Here is a 23,236-nt window from a genome sequence, read left to right as displayed (position 1 = left end):
AGTTATTTCTTTTGACTCATGGTTCAATAGCTTTTCTTCCACAGTTCTTGGCCTTCTTGATTCAGAGCCTGTGGTGAGGCAGAACATTATGGCAGCTGAAGCATGTGGCAGAGGCTATTCACCTCATGGCAGACAGAAAGTAGAGAGTAGCAAGGGGCAAGGAACAAAAATATTCTTCAAAGGTCTGCCCCTAGTGATCTATTTCCTCCAGCCAGGACCCACTACTTAACAACGTTTTAATCATGTCTCAGTAATACCCTTACATTTTGAATCTTTCATTGATTCATCCATTCATGAAATGAGAGTCCTCATTTCTAATCACTTCCCAAATGCCTAGCCATTGGGCAATCAGTTGCACAACACAAGAGCCCGATTAGACATCCATATTCAAGCAATGACATTGTTGAAATATCTAGTATTAAATCTTTTTACTTGCTTTTCCTTTGATTCTATTAATTCCTTCTCCAATGATTCTATTATATATTAAGGAGTTTATAATAGTAACCTTCTAATTCCTAGAAATCATTCTGTATCTACCTTAATCCATTAAAAAGTGCCTTTAAACATTTACTACTTTAGTTCTATGAAAATGCTCAATTACATTTCTTGCTTTCTCAACTGAACTTGTCAGTACATTCTACAGGTGGTTTTTTTGTTTTGTTTTTTGGTTTGGTTTTGTGTTAGTTTGGGTGTTTTTGTCCTTAAAGGAAGGCTTAAGGGCTGAGAAGGTGGCTCAGTGGTGGAGTGCTTGCCTTGCATGCATGAGGCCCTAGGTTCAGTTCCTCAGCACCACATAAGCAGAAAAATCTAGAAGTTGTGCTGGGTCTCAAGTGGTAGAGTGCTAGCCTTGAGCTGAAGAGCTGAGGGACAGTGCCCAGGCCCAGAGTTCAATCCCCACAACTTGAAAAAAAAAAAAAAAAAAAAAGGAAGGCTTAAATAGTTGATTGGCTAAAGGGACTTAATTGGCTACCATATTTCATAATGTGATACTTTCATGACCAGTGCTGGTGGCTCATATCTGTAATCCTAGCTACTCAGGAGGCTGAGAACTGAGGATCATGGTTTGAAGCCAGCCCAGGCAGGAAAGTCTGAGAGATTCTTATCTCCAATAAACTACTAGAAAAAGCCACAATGAGTGCTGTCGCGCAAGTGGTAGAGTACTAGCCTAGTGCACAGAGAGGCTCGGAGACAGCCCCAGAACTGAGTTCAAGCCCCAGGACCAGAACAAAAAAAGTAATACCTTCATGAGTTCAGCTTCAAATAATACCAATAAATGAACACTTGTGGAAATAAATTATTAGCTAACACTTTGTGTTGAGACAAATAAAACACTTTACTGTACAAAAATCAAAATTACAGAAATTCACTAAATTGTCTTTTTCAAAATGAGGGAAAATGAGTTTGAAGTACTTTATATGCATATATAAAATAAAATGATGAAGTTAGTTGATAATGTCTTAAGACATAAGTAATAAAAGTAATAGAGGAAGTGAGGTAGACAACCCCATCATTGTATGCATATATGCAAATGTCACAGTGAAATCCCCCTTAAACATTACTTGTAAGGAAAAACAGGAAGCAGGAATAAGTATAAGGAGGACAATTTCAGCATGAATCATTATTATATGAATTATTAATAACATGCCACTGGATGGCATATTATTTAATTAAAAGTTGCAAAATATTGAAGAATTCCATTGGTATTATCTCATCTTCTAAGTTAGTATAGCTCCACAATCTTTGATTAGGAGAATTATCATATATTTTACTAGTGAAAAACAAAATGAGAAAATATGTTCTAAATATTCACAAATCAATCATATAAAGCATTTATGTGAATATTTTAAATTTACTAGTAGAATAATTCATTCATATGAATTATTACCACTTTTTATTCAACTATATATTTTCCTCACATCCATGAAAACTTCAAATTTAAAGTGCTCTATCTGTATGTGTACATGTGTGTGCATGCCTTTCTCCATATGCAAACCACAAGGAATAAAATTGATACCAAAAAACTTGAAAATCACAGTTCTAACATGAGAGTTGGATATTATCTTTACCCAAACTGTTATGTTTCAGATGACATATCTGAAATCTAAATGTGCAGAAACTAACTCAAAGACATATAGCAATTAGTTACATAAACAAAGCTGGAACTCAGGTTTCCCATTTCCCCTGCAGCTTAGTTTTTCTACAAATCATAAGGCCCCTCAGAAAAATACAGTCAGGAGAAAATTGAAAGAGAAACTTAGATCAAGAATAGACCAGCCATCCATGTGAGAGCTTGAAGAACAGATTCCAGATTTGTAGTCAGGCTCTCTGAGCCCATTCTAACTATATTAGTCTAATAAATCTTCATATTACTAAGTTCAATTAAATACTTTAAACCAAGTATTCAAGTATTCTCAGCAAAGGATGTTTACTCCTTTACTCCATAGAGTCATGTCAATACATTTTTGGTGGGGAAAAAGTGATTTGCTATTGACATCTATTAGAGTCTAGACAACCTACAATGGAAGCTCTTCAATTTATTAGTGAAAAAAGAATCAAGCTACAGCAGAACTAGCCTAAGGAAAAGATCAGCCTAAAGTAAAGCTAAATGAAGATTGAATTATATAAAAGAAATGGAATAAAGATATTTACATAAAGGAAAATACCCTTCTTAGATTCAAGGACATGCACTTACCAGAATATGTAAAGTCTAGTGATAAAACTATGATGCATTTAGAGGATATAACATAACATATCTAGAAGTAGGTGTAGAGAAAATCTTTTTGTGACTCAAAGGTATTGCTTTTACTATAGGTAATTAACACCATAATCCTTTACATTAATTTGGTTCTCCTTTAGGAATTATCATAGGCAATGATAACTTTATTGCAAACTGCTTTATATTATATAAAAGAGAGAACAACTACTTAGTGGTGTGTTAAGTAAAAGAAAGCAAAAGAACTAAGGTTTTCTTGTTGGGATAATATTTCATTTTGATCAGTGACTTATTTTATATAGTTGTTACATTAGGGTTGCCCTGCCCTGTCTTGAAGTATTCCTGGATCATATTACTGGTAAACTGGTTGTGAGGACAAGTTAAAATGAACTCAATAAAATCAGCAGTAGAAATAGTTTCTTCATCCTTCTACAATAACTTCCTCTTTCAAAGTCAAGGAGATATATATATATATATATATATATATATATATGCATATATCCATCTTTTTACTGTACCATCAATGGCATTCTACAAATATCAAAACTATGTTAATTGGTTATTTGTCACAGCTGCTTATTATTTTTGCAATGTAGAACCAGAATGGATCAAATTCACTGTAAGCCTCTGCCTAAATTTATGCTAACGTGACATTTTTTTAACGTACCAGACAGCTTCAGTGGTATAAATTTTGTACATTCTCTGCTTAAAAATTATAATCCCAGACCATGAAAACAACAAGCATAGTGTTAGAATGCTCTACACTTTTTAAATTACTACGTGTTATTTGTCCTAGCTGACACAGTATAACTAGGATTTACAGCTGCAGCAATAAAAGCTACATAATACTGTCAATTATAGTTTCAACATAAGTGAAAACTCAGCTGCAGATTACTTTTGCTTTACCATCTTTAACCATAATCTAACGGTGACTCAACACAGTATAACTATTCAATTAACCATCAAGTAACTTAATTTTAAGTAGATGTACAAGGCCTTAACAATGATTGCTGTTGTTTCATTTTGAAAAATGTCAACATGACTATAGACATTTTTATATATTTTTTAACTTTTCCACTTTCTAAATTAATTGTAATCAATTTTATCATTCATTTAATTATTTGATATGATTATTAAATATATATTGTAGTTAGGCAATATTCATATTCTAGAAAATGAGAAAGCAACAGATATTTTAAGAGTCCTTAAGAGCTTTATACAATGTCATGTTCTGGGTTTTTTTTTAATGTTTAAGTAGATTTCAAAAAGATTTCAATTCAGCATGTCAGTTTGTGTATAAAATGCATCTTGATCAATGTTATCCTTTCAAACATTCTCCCCATATCTATCAGAACCTCACCCATCCCCTCAAATTACCTGTTTCCATTTTCACATATGAACATTAAATATGATGACTGTATTTGCCTACTCTTCCTCACTCCATTCATCTAACCCTGTCTTTCACCTCATCCCCCTCTGATATAATGTTTCAGCTTCCTGGTATTAATTTTGTTAAACTGTAAATTAGTTCAAAAGAGTTGCACCGTTGGAATCCTCCCCTTTGTATAACATACATTTGTCAATTCATTTGTGTCACAGTGTCACGTTCTATGGAATGCAGAAAACAGAAATGTTTGATTTAGCAGGACAGAAATGATATGGGAGATAAGAAGGTAGATGATATAGAGTTTTAAAGAAATATTAAATGATAAATGTCTGTCCAACAGATTAAAAAAGGTTAAAAAAGCATTCTCAATCAAAAGAAGCACATAGTATGAAATAGAATACTGGCATACTGGCGCACACCTATAACCCCAATACATGGAAGGCTGAGACAAAAGCACGCGAGATCAAGGACAGCCGAGGCTACATACTTAGATCATGTCTCAAAAAAGGGAATAAGAGAAGAGAGAAAGAAAGGGAGGAAGGAAGAAACAGCATGCACAAGGCCCTGAGTTCAGTCCCAAAACCTACATTAAAAAGAGATAGAGAGGAAAGGAAAGGGAAAGAACAAAGGAAGGAAAACATGTAAATTGGAAGATTCACAGATATATGAGTATTTGTTTACAGATAGTATGGAATTGGAATCTTGTATATTATATATTATATGTATTCTATATCATATATCTTATATATAAGATGGTGTCTATCTTTGATGACTAGGTAGGTGACAAATACTGATCACAATTTAGAATATTAACATTTCAATAACTAATAATTTTCATTTAATAATAATTATTTTAATAATTATTTACACGTACTAGATAGAGACTAGGCATCCTACAATGGAAGTTCCTCAATTTATTAGTGAGAAAAGAGAAGCACTCTGCAACAGAACCAGCCTAGGAGAAGATCAGCCTAAAGTAAATGAGTAAAATCAAGTAAGAAAAAATATCCATATGTTGCTTAATCTTTTCTTCCAGGGTCCTCAAGGACCAAGAGGTCACCCAGGACCTCCGGTGAGTTGATTCAAATTTATATCTGTTTATTAATGAGGAATAAGTATTTGCTTGGTTTGGGATCTCTATTAAATAATTTTCTTAATTATTGTGTTATAGGGTCCACCTGGAGCACCGGGTCCACGAGTAAGATCTTTTCAGATTTGTTTCATCTTGGAATAGCATATTAACCTTTTACAGCTGCTTCTATTAACTCCTGGGTAAAACTATACTTTCTGTATTCTGGTGGCCCAAAGTTTATGCCAGCTATGCATAAGACTTCTTAGCTATAAAATGGAGATGGTTTCTCCTACTTGATTTTTAGTATTAAGCAAGTAAAACATTCAACACAATGGGTGATATGGAACAGGTGCTCACAAAGTACTAGCTACATGGATCCCAACTCCTTCCTTTTCCTTTGTTCTAGCCTGATTATCTAGTTATCCACCTCTTTGGGTTTACACCAATCCTGCTCAGGTGCTGATAGATACAGGAACCCTCATACTTCTCTTGTGTTTGCTTTTAGGTACTATAGCTCCCACCATGCTGCACCTACCTTTAATATAACACTTCCATTGCTTTGGCCGTTGCCTCTGAACTATGTATGCTCCCACTTTGGTTTCTGCTATGATTTGTGTCCACTTTCATATTCAGCAATTTTGAATTCCTGCTCCCTACAAAAGTTCTTAAATCCCAGCTTTACCAATACCTCACCTTTCCAGTGTCCTATTCAAATACAATGGTTCTTGGTCACATTTTCTGCCCCCAAAGAGATCATTATTGGCTAAACTACTCAAGCAACTGTCAGTTCTCTCTCTACTAGAGTGTAATTATTACCACCTACTATTCTCATGTCATTTAGATTTTTAAGAATTCTAGGTGGTATTGCTTTGTACCCCATTCTTAGAAGATTGGGAACTATCATTTTCTGCAGTTTTTCACTGAGGCAAGTAATAATTCCCAGAGTGCCACATGGAAAATTGTCCTCTTGGAAACAGGAGACCTGTTTCTCTGTGGTTTCATTAAATCACTTCCCTTATTTGGCTGAGTAATGGGTAAAGAAACTGTTCCTGCAAGAACAGTAATGGAACTATCTTCAGATCTTCAATTTACTCTCCACTTCTCTGTCATTCCTTGTCCCTGGGTCTTTGAAAAATGCATATATTGTAAGTACCCTCCTCAAATGCCTTTCTATTTTTAAATGATTGATAAATCATAGCTTCCTTCCCAAGAAGGAACAAGTTCTAAATAATCATGCCTTATTGGCAAATTAAAGATTTGGGAAAAAAATGCCAGCCTTTGAGGCAGATATTCCTCCCTCTTGTGGAAAACTTTGTATGTGTTCCCATACAGCTAACTGGACATGTAAAAGGCTTTTTATTTCTATATTTTTAAGAAAACTGTGGTTTAGAAATACATAGTCTGGGGAGTGAGTTTTAAATCTGAAAAGATACATGACTGACACATAATAGGTACTCATCAATATTACAATTATTCTTTTCTCCCTTTCTCTCCTTTCTATCTTCCTTCTTATTTGCCACTATAAAAATAAGTTTCTGTATACCACAGAATCCACTGTGGCAAATTAGCAGTATAGCATTGAGAATAAAGAACTGGTAAAGCAAAAGTCTACATGACAATGAAAAGGTAGTAAAATAGTCTTCTTTCTAGTTTTTCATTCAAGTACTAAGACTTGAACTCAGGGCCTCATGCTCTTTTTAGAATTTTCATTCAAGGCTGACACTTTGCCACTTGAGACAATCCTCTACTTCCAGGTTTTTGGTGGTTAGCTTGAGGTAAGAGTCTCACAAGTTCTTGTCCCTGAGTTCTTCAGCTCAAGGCTAGTGTTCTACCACTTGAGCCATAGCTCCACTTCCGGTTTTCTGGCAATTAAGTGGAGTTAAGAGTCTCACAGACTTTGCTGCCTAGGCTGGCTCTGAACCACGATCCTCAGATTTCAGCCTCCTGAGTAGCTAGGATTACAGGTGTGAGCCATTGATGCTCAGCTGTAGATATTCTTTCTAAAGTAGGATTTTTTCTTCCTTATTTCCATTCCCTCATCACACTTTGGGACAGAATTGACAGCTTTTCCTCCTTCATTCTTGCTCATTTATTTATTTTTATACATTTTTATTGTAAAAAATACTGTACAGAAGGGCTACATTTACATGAGCAAGGTAATGAGTATATTTCCTAACAAGCATTGTTACCTCCTCCTTTGTGTTTCCCCTACTATCCATCTCCACTGCTTAATTGTAAGGCTTCTTTGGGTGTAGAAATATCTGAGTTTCCACTTACAACTCATTTGGATTATAGAGCTAAAAGTGAACTTATTGAATTACCAGCACTTGGCTTGGCACCTTAAAAAAAATCAGAGTTTATTTCTAAAAAAGGATGAGGGCTTATTTCTAGACTACCAATTTAACACTTTTGTCTATTTTTTTCTTTATGTAGTTAGATGTTTTGATTACTGTAGCACTACTGTGTATTTTAAAATCAGAAAGTATGCTGCCTCCAACTTTACTATTAGGGTTCTACAGTATCTTTTTTTCCTCAGGAACTCACTATTAGCCTCGTGTGGCCTCAAACTTGTATTCCTCCTGACTTAGCCTCTTGAATACTGAAATTATAGGTATATATCACCAAACATGATTCTACAGTATCTTTTTTTCCCCTTTGGTTGTGGGACTTGAACTCAGGGCCTGGGTTCTGTCCCTGAGCATTTTTTCTCAAGGCTAGTGCCTTGAGCCATAGTATCACTTCCAGTTTTTGAATGGTTTATTGGAGATAAGAGTCTCATGGACTTTCCTGCCTGGGTTAGCTTTGAACCACAATCCGTAGATGGCAGCCTCCTGATTATACACTATACCTTCCCAGGTTTTCACTTTTCCCAATAAGCTTTAGTTATTTCATAATGTAAATTCAGGTTTGTGACAAGTATTCCTTAATTTACTGGATATGGAATTCTTGGTGGGCATTTCTTTCTTTTGGTACTCTGAATGCTTTAAATTCCACTGCTTGCTCACCTTTCCAGACTTTGTAAGAAATCAGCTGTTATTCTGATTGAGAATTTATTGAATATGAATCTCTTATCTTTCTACTTTTAACATTCTCTATCTACAGCATTTAACCATTAAGTGTCTAAGGAAGTTCAGGGAGCCTTTTTCTATATCTATTCATGTTTTTCATCATATATTGGATGTTATACCTTCAAATATTAGGCTCCCTTTATCCCCCCATCCTAAAATTCATGCCCTTCATATAGTCTCATACTTGATAGTATCCTTTATGTATGAGAGCCTTTGTTCACTTTCTTCATTCTCTTTTTACTCACATAGGTTAATTGCAATAAACCTGTATTGCAATTCACTCATTTTTTTCTGTTGCCTATTGAAAGCCCTGTTGAAGGGCTAGGGTTGTGTTTCAGTGGTCAAGCACTGCCTAGCATGTCTATTTCCCTAGTAACACAGGAAAAGAAAATAGTGTTGAGTCTGTCCAGTAAGTTCTCACCTCAGTTATTGTATTTTACAACTCTAGAATTTCTATTTAGTTCTATTATATATTTCTGTTTATATTTTGGCATTTATATTTGGTAAGACACATCTCTCCTATTTTCCTCTAGCTCTATAGAAATATTTAATATACAGTGGGGGATGCAGGATCAATGATATTGTTAATATTATGCATAGGTACCAACTATTTTATCAAAATTTAAGGTAGAAAAATACTTTTTAGTATAAAGGACTAGACACTTCAATCACATGGTTCTAGTTTCCACACTGTAATACACCTTTAAGATACCATTTTAGCAGGATATATCATGAGGAGGACAGAGCTCACTAGTAGACTGCCTACTTAGCCTGCAGAGGTCATGACGAATAATGGGTAAAGAAAGAAAAAACTAACATTTATCAAGTTTTGGTATAAAATAGTGTGGCAATTTAGCTTTCAAATATGTATCCAGATGTTAAAAAGTGTATTAAGCCATAAAATAGGTTATCCTGCAAATATGCCATTTCCTGACCTCTACCAAATTTGAATACTTCCCTTGAAGTATTAGATACAGATTTACTTCCTAATTTCTCTGATAGGTCCATGTGTTTTTTTCATAGGACATAGCACAACTTGTAATTACCTGTTTTTAAATTACTTTATGGTCTGCACCGTCTCTTCATTTTTAGCTTCACTAAGACAAGTTTCTTTTTTGTTTACTATTTTATCCTCAGTATTTCGATATACATAGAGAGAGACAGAGACAGAGACAGAGACAGAGACAGAGACAGAATGAATCAATTCTTTTCCAATATGAAAACCATATACAGAGGCAAAGGAGAGTGCATCTTATTGATTGTTCCATCATCTTAAATATTTTTTTTCATTTTACCAACCATGACTTAAGAGAGCTGTCAAAAACAGTTTCTATTATGTGGACCTCCAAGTAAAAAGATATCTTATCAATACAATAATTCTGAAAGTAATTGGATTGTTTGGTTCATGGATGCTATTTCCCAGAATCGAGTGCACCTTAATGTCTATTCTTGTTTATTAAGTAAAATTACTGAAAGACTTTTTCTAAAGCTTATACTGAGTTTTTCCTCTGAAAATATCTTTTATTAAATGCAGGAACAGATTGGATTCATGTTGTATTATTTCTTTTGGGACTAATAGTACATTTTCCAACTTCAGAAATTGTTTTTAAGACCACAGAAGTATCAGATTAAACTAATGTGGTGACTACATCAGGACAGCAGTATTTTATCCTAGTTCCCTTCCAAGAATCTAACTGTTAAAAATTACTGTGGTTATTTATTCTTCACTTTACAATTTATTAAATGGAGGGATCCTATTTCATTCTTCTTTCCATTTGAGTAATGATGTATGTTCATTAACATGCAGCAGGAACAAAAAGGTTTATATCTGAGGACTTGAGTCCTGTTTTCATTAGGAGGCTTTTGAGATCTGGGGGAAGGTAGCATATTGTCTTTCTGATAGCCAGGTAATATTTGTGAAATCTATCTAACCGAAGGAGTTACAAACCCCCTTTTAGATAAGTCTAAATAAATCCTTAAGTAAGTCTAGATAAATCCTTTCAGGATTTATGACCTTTACTTTAGAGCACTCAATGTTGATCATATTGCTGATCTCAAATGGTTTTGTCTTACACAGAAACAAATGGATATCAATGCTGCTATTCAAGCCTTGATTGAATCAAATACTGCCCTACAGATGGAGGTAATATATCTGGCTTTATTTATATTGGCAATCTCAATATGCAAATTGAATGAGGAATTTTTGGAGGCCTTTGTGAAAGTTTGCAACATTATCACCAAGGTTGTATTTTAAACAAATTAAAATCCTGAAACTATTTTAAAGGATACACCATAATTAAATAGAAATATCTTCATAGGATATTTTATACAGAAAATATATTTAAAGATATTTAAATAAATATTAAATGTTTTTAATATATTAAATAAATATATTTAAAACAAAATGTGATATTCACAGGGATTTTTGAGAAATGGTTCTGTTGAAAAAATACGTGAATTACTCTTAATTCTTAAAATGGAATCAAGCATCACTACTCATTTCTTATTGAAACCCTAGTTATTCAATGTGTAGTATAAAAAATTATACAATAGGGCTGGGAAGGTAGCTCAGTGATAGAGCACTTGCCTTGCATGCATGAGGCCCTGGCTTTGATTCCTCAGCACCACATAAGCAGAAAAATTAAAAGCCAGAAGTGGCACTGTGGCTTAATTGGTAGAGTGCTAGCCTTGAGCTGAAGAGCTGAGGGACAGCACCCAGGCCCAGAGTTCAGGCCTCACGACTGAACCCCCCCCAAAAAAAAAAAAAACTGGAAAAATTATACAATAGACATAAGTCGTATGTCAGCTTAATAACCAAACTTTCACAGGGAATTTAATTTTTTATTTAGGATCAATGCTAATGGAATGTATACATATACCCATAGTTAAATATAAATTCATAAAAATAAATAAATAAAAAAAAATAAATATAAATTCATCTTTATAGCCTATTCTCAATTCACTGTACACAATTAAGAGTATGATGCTCTTATCCCTGATACAAATTAAGGTTTATTGTTTATCTGATCCTTGTGATGATTTGGCAGAGCTACCAGAATACTGAAATGGCTTCAATGGACTATGGTACAGAGATATTCAAAACACTGAGTTACCTTAGCAATTTACTGCACAGCCTCAAGAATCCTCTTGGCACACGAGATAACCCAGCACGAATCTGCAAAGATTTGCTCAACTGTGAATACAAAGTATCAGATGGTGAGTTCTTGATTTCCTCAGATTCTGGTGTTTAACTACATTTCATCTTCATGGTGCATCTCAGGTTTGCAATGCATTTATTCCAAAGCTTAGTCATTTTTGTAAAATAGCAAATGCCATTTTAATAACATCAAAACCAAAAATGCTATTGAGGAAGATATACAAAATCCTTATATCACTGCATCTGTAGCCTTTGCTTATACACTGTGTTTGGAATATACCATATTAGTATTAAAAACTGACTTTGAGGTTGGTACACAGGATCATCTCTCAGTATGTGGTAATCAGGATCATCGAAGTCAACAACAATAAAATGTATACAGTAGCATCCCTTCTACCACACTCATTAACAATATCATTTTTACACAAAATAGAATTTACATGTGCCATGGCTTATCATCCTTAGAAATTTTGCAATCCTATGTAGCTAACTTAAATTCATGAACCAAAGATACAAAACTGAAACAAGATTTAAGTAGAAGAAACTGTCCCTACTATAATAAAGTTATTTTAAATTTTATTTGACCTATGGTCAACTATACAATCAATATTATATCATTCTTAGTTGAAAATCTCCAGACTTAATATATTGACCATATGCTCATTTGAAAAATAAAACTATGGTATGTCATTCTGTAACATGAATAGTGATACTAATTTTATATATCTATACATATTTATCATACAAATTTATATATTCTTCAAACACATCTGTCTCCAACCTAAAAATAAGATTTATTATATAAATATATTTATATCATTTGTACTATTAAAATATGTTAGTTAAAATTTTTATTTATTTTAGTAAAATATTTATATTGGTATGGTACTTACTTTTGATAGGTATTTCTTGTCCTAGATTAGCATAAAACTAAGATGATATTTATAATACTGCTTATAATTATAAAGATTCTTTCCCTTGATTGAGGTCATAAAATGGAACTGGAAAGAGTAAAGACATTGTAAGACATATAAAATGAGAAGGAGGGGCTGGAATGTGGCTTAGTGATAGAATGCTAGCCTAGTATGCATGAAACCCTGGGTTAGGTTCCTCAGAACCACATAAACAGAAAAAGCCAGAAGTGGCATTGTGGCTCAAGTGGTAGAGTGCTAACCTTGAGCAAAAAGAAGCTCAAGGACAGTGTTCAGGTCCTGAGTTCAAGCCCCAGGATTGGCAAAAATAAATGAATAAATAAATAAATAATAAAATTTAAAAAAATAAAAATAAATAAAATGAGGATTCCAAATGCAAGGTCTGTCTTTATTTTAAGAGAAATAGCTAAGTGATATGAATTATAGAATATGAGAAGGGTCTTTATGTGCTCAGATACTTTTATCACTAGGATAGTAGGGACTAGAGAGTAAAACAAAACATGAGAGAGGGGGATATGATAGAAGTGGGGTGGAGGTTTAGTTTTAAATGGTCAGACAAGGAATCTCCTAGCAAGTGGCACACGAATGAGATCAGAACAAGCAAGGGGATCAAGCCACAAGAAATCTAGGGAAAGCTTTCCAGACAGAAAGAACAACTGCAAAAACCCTGAGTCTGGGAGTGTAGCTAGTATGTTCTAGGCTTAGCAAGGTCAGCGTGACTGGAAGGCAGAACCTAAATAAAAGAGTAATGGGAAACCAGATACTTTTTTAGCAATTAGGAAACAACTAAATTTTGAGCAAAGCGATGGCATAATTTGGTCTAGGTTTTAAAAATAGTACTCTTGCAAATGTAATGAGAACAAGGGGCGAAGAAGCTGGGAAACTACTGAAAAAAAGCTATTGAAATAATTTTTTCTAGAGCTAATCATAGGGAAAAGGTCTATATTAAGGTGAAGTCATCAGTTTTTGTTGATCTATATGATATGGACTATGAAAAGAATAAAATGGCCAAAGATGAGTCTAAGATTTCCAATCTAAAATTTTCCTATGGCTAGAGAGGGAGAGGACTCCAAAAGAAGAAAATGTGGACAAAAGATTAGGAGCTGGATTTGGGATATATTTAGCTTGTGCCATCTATTAGATATTCAAGTAAAACTGTCAAGTAGGTAATTGAATATTCTAGAAAGAGGTCAAGAGAGAGGTTACAACTTGGGGCAAAAACTCTGAAGTCATTTTTTTTAATTTTTATTTATTTTTTATTGTGAAAATACTGTACAGAGGGGTTACAATTACATGAGCAAGATAATGAGTACATTTCTTATCAATCATTGTAGCCTCCTCCTTTGTTTCCCCTTCCCATCTCTTCCCATCCTCCCCCGGCGCCCCCATCCAATCCTCCCCGCCCCCACCATGAAGTCATATATAAATGTTGCATAAAATCTTGGCGTATTAAGAATCGCTATCACAGATGAGAAATGTCAAGCCCCTCAGGCCACATAAGGCCTGCAAAGTCATTTGGTCTGTCTCTGCCAATGCAACCACAGGGTGGACTTGAAAATCAATATATCTAGACACTTCATTCAAAGTAAGATTCAGTAAGAGATGATGTTATAAATATCCAATGGCCCTTGTCAGAAAAAGGGTTTCCCATCCCTGAAATGTAAAGAAAGAAAAGAGAATGTGCCCTAGGACTCTGTAATGTTTAGAAATTAAGAAATGAAGGTGAACTTATAAAAAAACAAACAAACTAGGAAGAAGCTGCCACGGAAGTAGGAGGAAAGCTAGATCAAAGCTGTATCCTGGAAATCCAAGAAAATATTTGGAGGAAGAATGGATGGATGGACTGGAGCAATGTCAACAGAAAAGACTGAGCAAGGCAATTGAGATCTGGAAAGGCAGAGATCACTGATGACCTGCAACAAGAGCAGTTAAAGAGAATGGTTGTTGATAAATCTTATCAGACTGTAAGAAAAAGTGACAGAAGCCAGGCTCCAGCGGCTGAAGCTTGTAATCCTAGCTACACAGGAGGCTAAGATCTGAGGATTACAGTTTGAAACCAGCCTGGGAAGAAAAATCTGTTAGACTCTTATCTCCAATAAACTACTCAGAAAAAAAATAGCCAGAAGTGGCACTATGGCTCAAGTGCTAGCATTGAGCACAAAGAGGCTCAGGACCAGGACCAGCAAAAAAAAAAAAAAATTAAAAGCACAAAATAGCTAACATAGTAGTGAGGAACTTCCAAGCAAAGATTTTGAAGACAGCAAAAGTGAATCCATTACTTGAAAGTATTTTTGTCCTGGGTATGTTGAAAAGTGGGGTAGTGTTTTTTGTGGCTTCATGACACGGAAATCTGTAACCCATCAACAGGGAGGAAGGAAGATGGAAAGGGAAGAGAAATGAAATTATTGAGGAGATAGAATTGTAGATAACAACAGAGACTAGATGTGGCTTTGAAAAAAGTAAACCATGAGAATAGGAGAAAGTATAAGATCATTGGTACAAGAGTCAAGGAGGTGGGGAGGATATAATGCAAGGCACTGAGGGGGTCAGGGATACTGAGAGTTATCACTCCCCAAGAACGAGGTCATAAACAGATTTTCTGAAAGTGACAGCAAATTAGAAGTGACAGTCTTCAAAGAAAATCCTTAACAATTGCATCAGGAAAGGATAATTGGTGATACAATATGTTGATAGTAATTTCAATGTGGAATATTTTTAGACAGAATGGTCTAGGTGTGTCAAGAAAGACAGTGTCCCACCTGTAGGCACAATATTCTAGAAGCTGTGGCAAACTTGAAAAGCCTACCAAGGAAGCAGCACCTGCAGGAACATAGAAGACATCTTATGATACAATACTTGATAAGCATACATTGAAATAAATCATGTAGCACCAGCCAGTTCATCCTTGTACAATGTAGCACCTGAATTCAATAGCCTCTAATTCTCTAATTACAGCTTTAATTTCTTCAACCTTATACAATGTTCAAAATTCTGAGTGAAAGAGACTAACATGGGTGACTATCTCTCGCTCCTTTCTTCCATATTTCAGTAGATTTGTGGTTTTCCAGATGTGTCCCCTGGACTAGATCAATTTTTGTTGAAAATACAGAATCAAACTCCACTCAAGAGTTAGTGAATCAACAATTCTGGTGTGACATCCAAATATGTTATTTGACAGATCTTTTGATGCACACTAAAATTTGAAAATTCTGCAATAGAGAACAGTTTTTAATCTTTTAGCTAGCAATTCATCAAGTACACACTTTGTAGGATTGTAAGGGCTAAATAGCTATGTGCATACGATCACATAAAATGATGTTTAGCTAAATGAATTCCAAGAAATGGAAACAAGAGGGTTTTTTGTTATTTTTGTTTTTGTTTTCTCCTCCTTAGTCACAGTTTTTGATTTCTGTACCTTTTATCTTGAAAGTTCGTCTGTTTGGGGAAGGGGAAGGGCATGCACAGAAATGGTGGGACAAAGGGTAAACACATGTAGCTGTGATACTCATTAGACACTAGTTGAAAATGAACTATACAACTTGTGAGGAAGGGAGGTCCAGAGGGAAAAACTGGGAGAAAAGGAGAGAAGAGGTGACAAAAGAAATATACTCATTACCTGACTTAAGTAACTTATACAACAGAGTAACCCTTCTGTATATCACCTTTACAATTTAAAAAAAATCTTTTTTTTTTTTTTAGTCTGGTCGTGGGGCCTGAACTCTGGGCCTGGGTGCTGTCCCTCAGCTCTTCAGCACAAGGCTAGCACTCTACCACTTGAGCCACAGCGCCACTTCCGGCTTTTTTCTTTTTTGCTTATGTGGTGCTGAGGAATCGAACCCAGGGCTTCAGGCATGCAAGGCAAGCGCTCTACCACTGAGCCACCTTCCCAGCCCTAAAAAAAAATCTTAAAAAAAAAAAAGAATAGAGGGGAAGTTTGGAAAATTAAAGGCAGAATGGAGAACCTTTATTCTGCCAAGGGCCACTTGGATATTTATAAAATTTGGGGACCATGGAAAATTGTCAATACAGGCAAACAGGGTACAGAAGGCTACCAGAAGCAGATGAGAAACATTCTGTCTTGTACCAAACAATTTTTATAATTTTTTTTTTGTTTTTGGTCGGTCGTGGAGCTTTAACTCTGGGCCTGGGCGCTGTCCCTCAGCTCTTCAGCACAAGGCGAGCGCTCACCACTTGAGCCACAGCACCACTTCCAAATTTTTAAATCCTTATATGGTCTGATGACTGGATGTTACCCAGCCCCAAAGAACCTTGTGCTATTGGATAAAATGGAGGAATGGAAAAAGTATCTCAACCTGTTTTAGAAAGTGGCATTGTATACACGTTTATCTGAACTAGGGAAGGGAAGAGGAACAACAAAATGGTGAGACAAAGGACAAAGGGGGAACCTATGCAACAGTGATACTCACATGATGATGTGTTGGAAATGATCTGTACAACTTGGGGGGGAGGGCAAAGAAGGAGAAAAATGTGAGAAGAGGCAACAAGTTCGACAAGAAATACAATCACTACCTTAATTATGTAACTATAACCCTTCTGTACATCACCTTGACAATAATTTTTTTAGAAAGAAAGTGGCATTTGACAAAAAAAACTGATTGTATAAATGCAAGGAAGCAGAACTGCCTCATTCAATAGTTCCTGTCTTTTGTATTTGGAATGAGATGCTATTTTAATAACCTGTTATTCTGCCATTAAGATGACAGCCCAGTGCATTTCAGCTTAGTAGTTCAGCCAACTACATATATGACTTTAGTCCCCATAGTTTACTGTGCACTCAACATAGACTGGCAGGCTTATACTAGCTGTAAGCTTTCAGTGTTATCCAATTGCAAATCTGAAAGGGAAAATTCAAAAATGAGGACTGTTAATTGTACACTTTCTTTCTGAAAATAAAGTTGTATTATTTTTTAATCATCAGTGTTATCCCTAAAGAACTATTTCCTTAGAGATTTTGAAATTGTTTCTCTTTTAAACAAAATGCTTACTTCAAATCTATAACAATATAAAATACGTGCATAGATTCTACATGAACTTCAACTTTTCAGGGCATTAAGTGACTTGAGACAATTTGCTTTTAGTTGAGCAATAAGTTGAGAGATTCTATCATTTCAATTAAATTATTATATGTCTTTAAATTGTAAAAATAGCTCTCATTCACTTATTGAATATTGGTAAGTTTATAGTCCGTGTATTTTAACAGACAAGCCTTTAGTAATATATAAATATATATTGTTTAGCAGGAGACTGAAATGACTGTGTTTTACTATAAATTAATAGGAAAATACTGGATTGATCCAAACCTTGGATGTGCTTCAGATGCCATTGAGGTTTTCTGCAATTTTAGTGCTGGTGGACAGACATGTTTATCTCCTGTATCTGTAACAAAGGTATGTATTGAATATTAGAACATACATCACTAAGTTACACAGTATCTGTAAAAAAAATCCTGTCTACCACTGGGTACCGGTGGCTCATACCTATAATCCTGACTCCTCAGGAAGCTGAAATCTGAGGATTGCAGTTCCAAGCTAGCCCTGGAAAAAAAGTCTCATTAACCACACAAAAGTCCAATTAACCACACACACAAAAGTTCAATTAAACATACACACACACACACATACACACACACACACACACACACACACACACACACACACACACACACACACACAACAAACGAGAAGTGCAACTGTGGCTCAAGTAGTAGAGCATTAGCCTTGAGCACAAAACCTCAAGGATAGCACACAAGCCCAGAGTTCAAGTCCCAGGACTGACAAAATAAACTGGAACAAGTATAAAGTATAAATTTTAAGAATGAAACAAGAGTGCCCTTCATTCTTTATCATGTATGAAAAATCTAATCAAAGCAAATCTTTATATTTTGATTGTGTTTTTAAATGACTGGCTCAGCTTGGTTTATTCACTGATCTAGTTTTGTTTGTTCATTTGTTTGTTGAACTAGGGGCCTGGACACTGTCCCAGAGCTACCACTCTACCACTTGAGCCACAACTCCATTTCCAACTTTTTCATGATTAATTGTATTTAAGAGTCTCATGGACTTTCCTGCCCAAGCTGGCTTCAAATTGAGATCCTCAGATCTCAGCCTCCTTAGAGGTTAATTCCTGCTGGAATTATAGACATGAGCCACTGGCACCCATCAGATCTTTTTTTATAATTCTTTAAAAATGTGATACTTTAGCAGGGCACAGGTGGCTCACGCCTATTATCCTAGCTACTCAGGAGGCTGAGATCTGAGGATCATGATTCAAAGACAGCCCCAGCAGGAAAGTCCATGAAACTCTTATCTCCAATAAACCACCAGAAAAACTGGAAGTGGTGCTATGGAACAAGTGGTAGGGCAGTAACCTTGAGCTGAAGAGTGTAGGACAGCACCCAGGCCCAGAGTTCAAGCACCACAACCAAAAAAAACAAAAAAAACTTTTTTTGTCAGTCATGAGGCCTCAACGCTGAGCCTGGGCTCTGTCCCTCAGCTCTTCAGCTCAAGGTGAGCACTATACCACTAGAGCCACAGCACCACTTCCGGCTTTTTTCTGCATATGTGGTGCTACGGAATCAAACCCAGGACCTCATGCATGCAAGGCAAGCACTCTACCACTAAGCCATCTTCCCAGCCCCGACTTTTTATATATGCACATATATTATAAAGTCTCTAAATAGCTGCTGTGTTCATAATCAGCAATCAGCTATAGTTGAGTGAAAATTACATCATCATCATTAAAAGAGGAATATTGCCACAAAACGTTGCTACTTTTGGTACTGGGCACATAATAATCTACGATTGACATTCACTAGATACCTTTAAAACTACTTTCAAATGTAACTATATAAACCAACTGATAAAAATAAATGCAATTTACCTTTAGTACAAGTATTATAACTATTTCAAAAACACCTCGTCTAGCTCTGTTCATAACACATGAAAATTAAAACTGCATTTCATTTTTTCTGATTAAACCACTTGGTATATTATTAAAATTTTGTTTCTTCTGACAAAGAATAAATACAAGTGCCTATCATGGATGTTGTTCATCATTTAAAAAGCAACAGCTAAAAAGTATAGTCTCTAGCTTATTGCCCTCTCTTTCATTAACTATAGTGTTTCATAGTTTCATATGCCTTGACTAATTTTTCATTGAAACGAAGGAGGGAATGCTTCCTTTCATAGACAAGGATCTTCCTTTCATGAAGATCCATATGACACTCTTCATCCAAAATATCCACGATGTCATCTTTACTCCCTGGAGGTTTTCCCAGGAATTTTATTCCTGCTGTCAAAGGAAGGGAAGGGCTCTGGGCTGTGGCAAATGTTATTATGCAAAGGAGCAGTAAGGGAACTGCACTCCATATCTTCTCATGATTGAAAACGTTCTCCTGAACTGGCACTGGAGGAGGAGGCTGAGATCTGAGAGTTTTGGTTCAAACCAATCAGGACAGGAATGTCTGTGAGACTCTTGTCTCCAATTAACCACCAAAAAAGCCAGAAGTAGATAAGTGGCTTCAGTGGTAGAGCAATGGCCTTGAGTACAAAAACTCAACGATAGCATCCAAGCCCTGAGTTCAAGTTCCAACGCAGGCAAAAAAAAAGAAGTTCTCCCATTAATTTCATCCATGAACTCAACCTCATGAAGACTGGAATAGTGGAAAGACTTAGAATCAAATGACATTGAGTCACCAGAGGACCTGATCTGTCTACCAGGCCCTAGCTAGAGAAATAAATACATTTTACTTTGAATTCTCACAACAACCCTGTGAGGTCAGGGTTAGGCTCCCTTTTACCAACAAGGAAACTAAGGCTCTGAAGGTTAATATTCTACACATTTCTGATTCTGATCTGCAAAATAAAAAGGCTGAATTACTTAAACTAATCCTTATGATTAGTCTCCCGTGTTGTCATTCTGATTTTCTCTCTTTTCCCAGAATTTTTCTTTTGTTTTCTGGTTTGTTTTTTTGACAGGGTGCTGGATTTCAAACACAGGACCAAGAACATGCTGAGCAGAGCAGGGTCTCTATTACTCCCAGCCCATTGCAGATTTTTTCTTTGATGCTGTTGTTTTGAGTTTAATTGGTTTTTCCCCCGTGTTATGTGCATATCCCTATTTTAATAATGCTATAGTAACAACAATAATTATATAGAGCCATAGAAATGTGTATGTCCTTAAGTATAGAAAATAGACATGCAGACCTTCTTACAGCAATTTTTCCTTTCTTCATTTTATGAGTTAGCATTTGCTTCTGCAGTGGTTCAATTTAATTCATTCAATAAACATTTATTTATGAGTCACTATTTAGAATTACTTTAGGGACTAGTGACACAAAGAAAAAAAATTCTCTTAACGGTTACAGGCTCTCCGTTTAAATTACTGAATTACGTTATTATTGCAACTTTTAACTTCCAAAGTTAATAGATTTTCTTTGGAAATCATGCAAATAAAATCTCATATGAAGGACTAGCAGAATTTCCTAGTTTTGTGACAAATGGATTAAAGTATTAAGCTAAAGCAAATTATTGTGTGTAGTAATCTAATGGTATGTTGGAGCCACTCTTTCAGGCTCAGGAGGCAGACTTTCTCCAAGTCCATGATCAGTGGCATCGTCCGGCAGTATGAAAGCTATGGTGGGCGTGTTTCTACTATGGAAGTCAGAAAATGCTGTAAATCATGTTTACACATACACACACAAACAAAATCTTTAACAATGGTTAAATATTTACCAACACACCACCAACTGGGAACTTACATTCTAAGTATAGTAGTTTTCTCAGGCTAACTTTCCACGTATTTCCCCAAACTAAAAATTTCTAAAGTGCCATATTTTATAACCTGAATATTATTTCCATGTCATTAGTTGGAGTTCGGTGTTGGGAAAGTTCAGATGAACTTCCTTCATTTATTGAGCTCAGAAGCCACCCACGTCATCACTATTCACTGTCTGAATGACTCAAGGTGGACAAATGCACAAACAAATGGCCCAGGATTGCCTATTGGTTTCAAAGGATGGAATGGTCAGATTTTTGAGCAAAACACTCTACTTGAACCTAAAGTGCTTTCAGATGACTGCAAGGTAAGATAAGGGTGCTTTGGGAATCACTCAATCTGATTTAAAGTTGAGAAAAGTGTAAATTAAGACAGTAAGACTTTAATTTCAAAATATAGAAAGATGTTAAGTTTTAATATGTCTATCATAACCATTCTTTTTCAAAATCAATTATTTTCTTATATTTTGTCAACTTTTGCTAAACCAACTGGTTACTTTTACATGCATAAAATACATTTAGTTAAATTCTATTCTTATGAAATGATTATGTCTGCATGTATAGATAAACAGAATATATATATATATATGTTGATATATTCTCATGGCTCTAGTTACATCTTATCACTGCATGGAAGACAAGTTATAGAGGCAAGTTTTTTTCATATTGCTAGACTCTGTATAATTAAGTATAAATATAGTTGTAAATTGACTGGCTCAATTAGTCAGTATTTTAAGTTTAGCTAAGTTTTTCTTATTAAAGTAATGGATACTAGGGAAAAAATCCATAAAACAAATAGTACCTACTTATAGTCAATAAAGTCTGGCCCATCATCTGTTTTAGGAAACAAATACAGATAAACTCATTTATCTACTTATTATTTGTAGCTATCATTAAAACCTAAGCTATTTTGTCTTTGGTTTGAGGGATTGAATGCATGCTGCCTATGCAAGCAGCTATACCACTTGAGCCATGTGATGGTCCTTTTTGTTCTTGTTTTTTTTAAGTAGGGTCTCATGCTTTTGCCCAGACTAGCCTTACACTATAATCCTCCATCCTAGTAGCTGGTATTATAGACATAAATCACCATGCCTGGCCCCTATTTGGTATTTAGCGAAGACTTTTGTAACCCTGTTAGAGAGAATAGCATTATCTACTTCTTGTATCAATCATTAGTTACTTAAGTTACCTAAGTAACTTAATCATTAGTTAATCATTAATTACTTAAGTAGCTTCATTTCCTGCCCTTGTGAAGTATGAAGCTCATAACATTTTATTTCCAAACAGTATTTGGGGATTAAAAATCTTAAGTAAATAATCATAAGTATCTGACTCCTGTTCTCTGTATTTGAAGAGGTCAGCATCACCAACAAATTCCTATAGCATATAATCTTCCCTCTCCACCTAGGTTTATAAACTGCTTCAGAAGGCAGAATTAATTTACTAACCTGTGTATTTCCTGAACTCTATAAGAATAGTTATTTTTTTCTATTTTTCATTTACGCCAACGTACATGCTCAGTAGATATTACTTGAGAGATGTAATGACCTAATAATATTACACAAAAAATTCTAGGTCTACTTATCATGCCAAGCTTATGACACTAGAGAAATTACTGATTTTCAATGAGTTTCCACAACCTTAGTTTTAATTTAAAATTTATACATTAAATAATCTATAAAGATCCTCAAACTTTAAAGTTCATTCTGTAATAATGCTGTAAGTGAACTTCTGAATAAAAAGTATCATAAATGTTTCCTTATTTTGTTTTGTTAAATCTTCCTCAGAGGACATTTTTTATGTTTTGTTTCCATTGAGTTTATCAGTACAGAGAATATACTGATATGAGAGACTTAAAGAAATAGGAAAACTATATAAAACTATATAAATGAAAAGCCACCAAGTGAAAAAAATAAGTAAATGATGAGATGATTCTGGTTATTTCTACCTACACATGGGAGTTTAGATAATTCATTCCTTTTCACCCAAGAAAAATGTCTGCCTTAAAGAATTAGTCAGGGGCTGGGAAGGTAGCTCAGTGGTAGAGCACATGACTGAGGCCCTTGGTTCGATTCCTCAGCACCACATAAGCAGAAAAAGCTGGAAGTGGCA

The 23,236-nt window shown here is 35.1% G+C and overlaps 1 protein-coding gene across 1 annotated transcript in view; it reads left to right on the top strand.

Moving 5' to 3' along the window:
- Col24a1 (collagen type XXIV alpha 1 chain) overlaps nt 1-23,236 on the top strand; it is a 286,389-nt gene that overhangs the window by 262,024 nt on the left and 1,129 nt on the right. The window contains exons 53-58 of the mRNA XM_070007045.1: nt 5,137-5,172; nt 5,272-5,298; nt 10,318-10,383; nt 11,288-11,456; nt 17,628-17,737; nt 21,217-21,432. Coding sequence (XP_069863146.1) covers nt 5,137-5,172; nt 5,272-5,298; nt 10,318-10,383; nt 11,288-11,456; nt 17,628-17,737; nt 21,217-21,432 — 624 coding nt within the window. The remainder of the gene's footprint in view (nt 1-5,136; nt 5,173-5,271; nt 5,299-10,317; nt 10,384-11,287; nt 11,457-17,627; nt 17,738-21,216; nt 21,433-23,236) is intronic.

The sequence above is a fragment of the Dipodomys merriami genome, unplaced genomic scaffold, assembly GCF_024711535.1.
Source record: "Dipodomys merriami isolate MVZ:Mamm:240054 unplaced genomic scaffold, mDipMer1.0.p SCAF_7, whole genome shotgun sequence".
NCBI lineage: Eukaryota > Metazoa > Chordata > Mammalia > Rodentia > Heteromyidae > Dipodomys > Dipodomys merriami.
The sequence above is the reverse complement of the archived record's forward strand: the minus strand, read 5'-3'. Positions and strand labels throughout refer to the sequence as shown.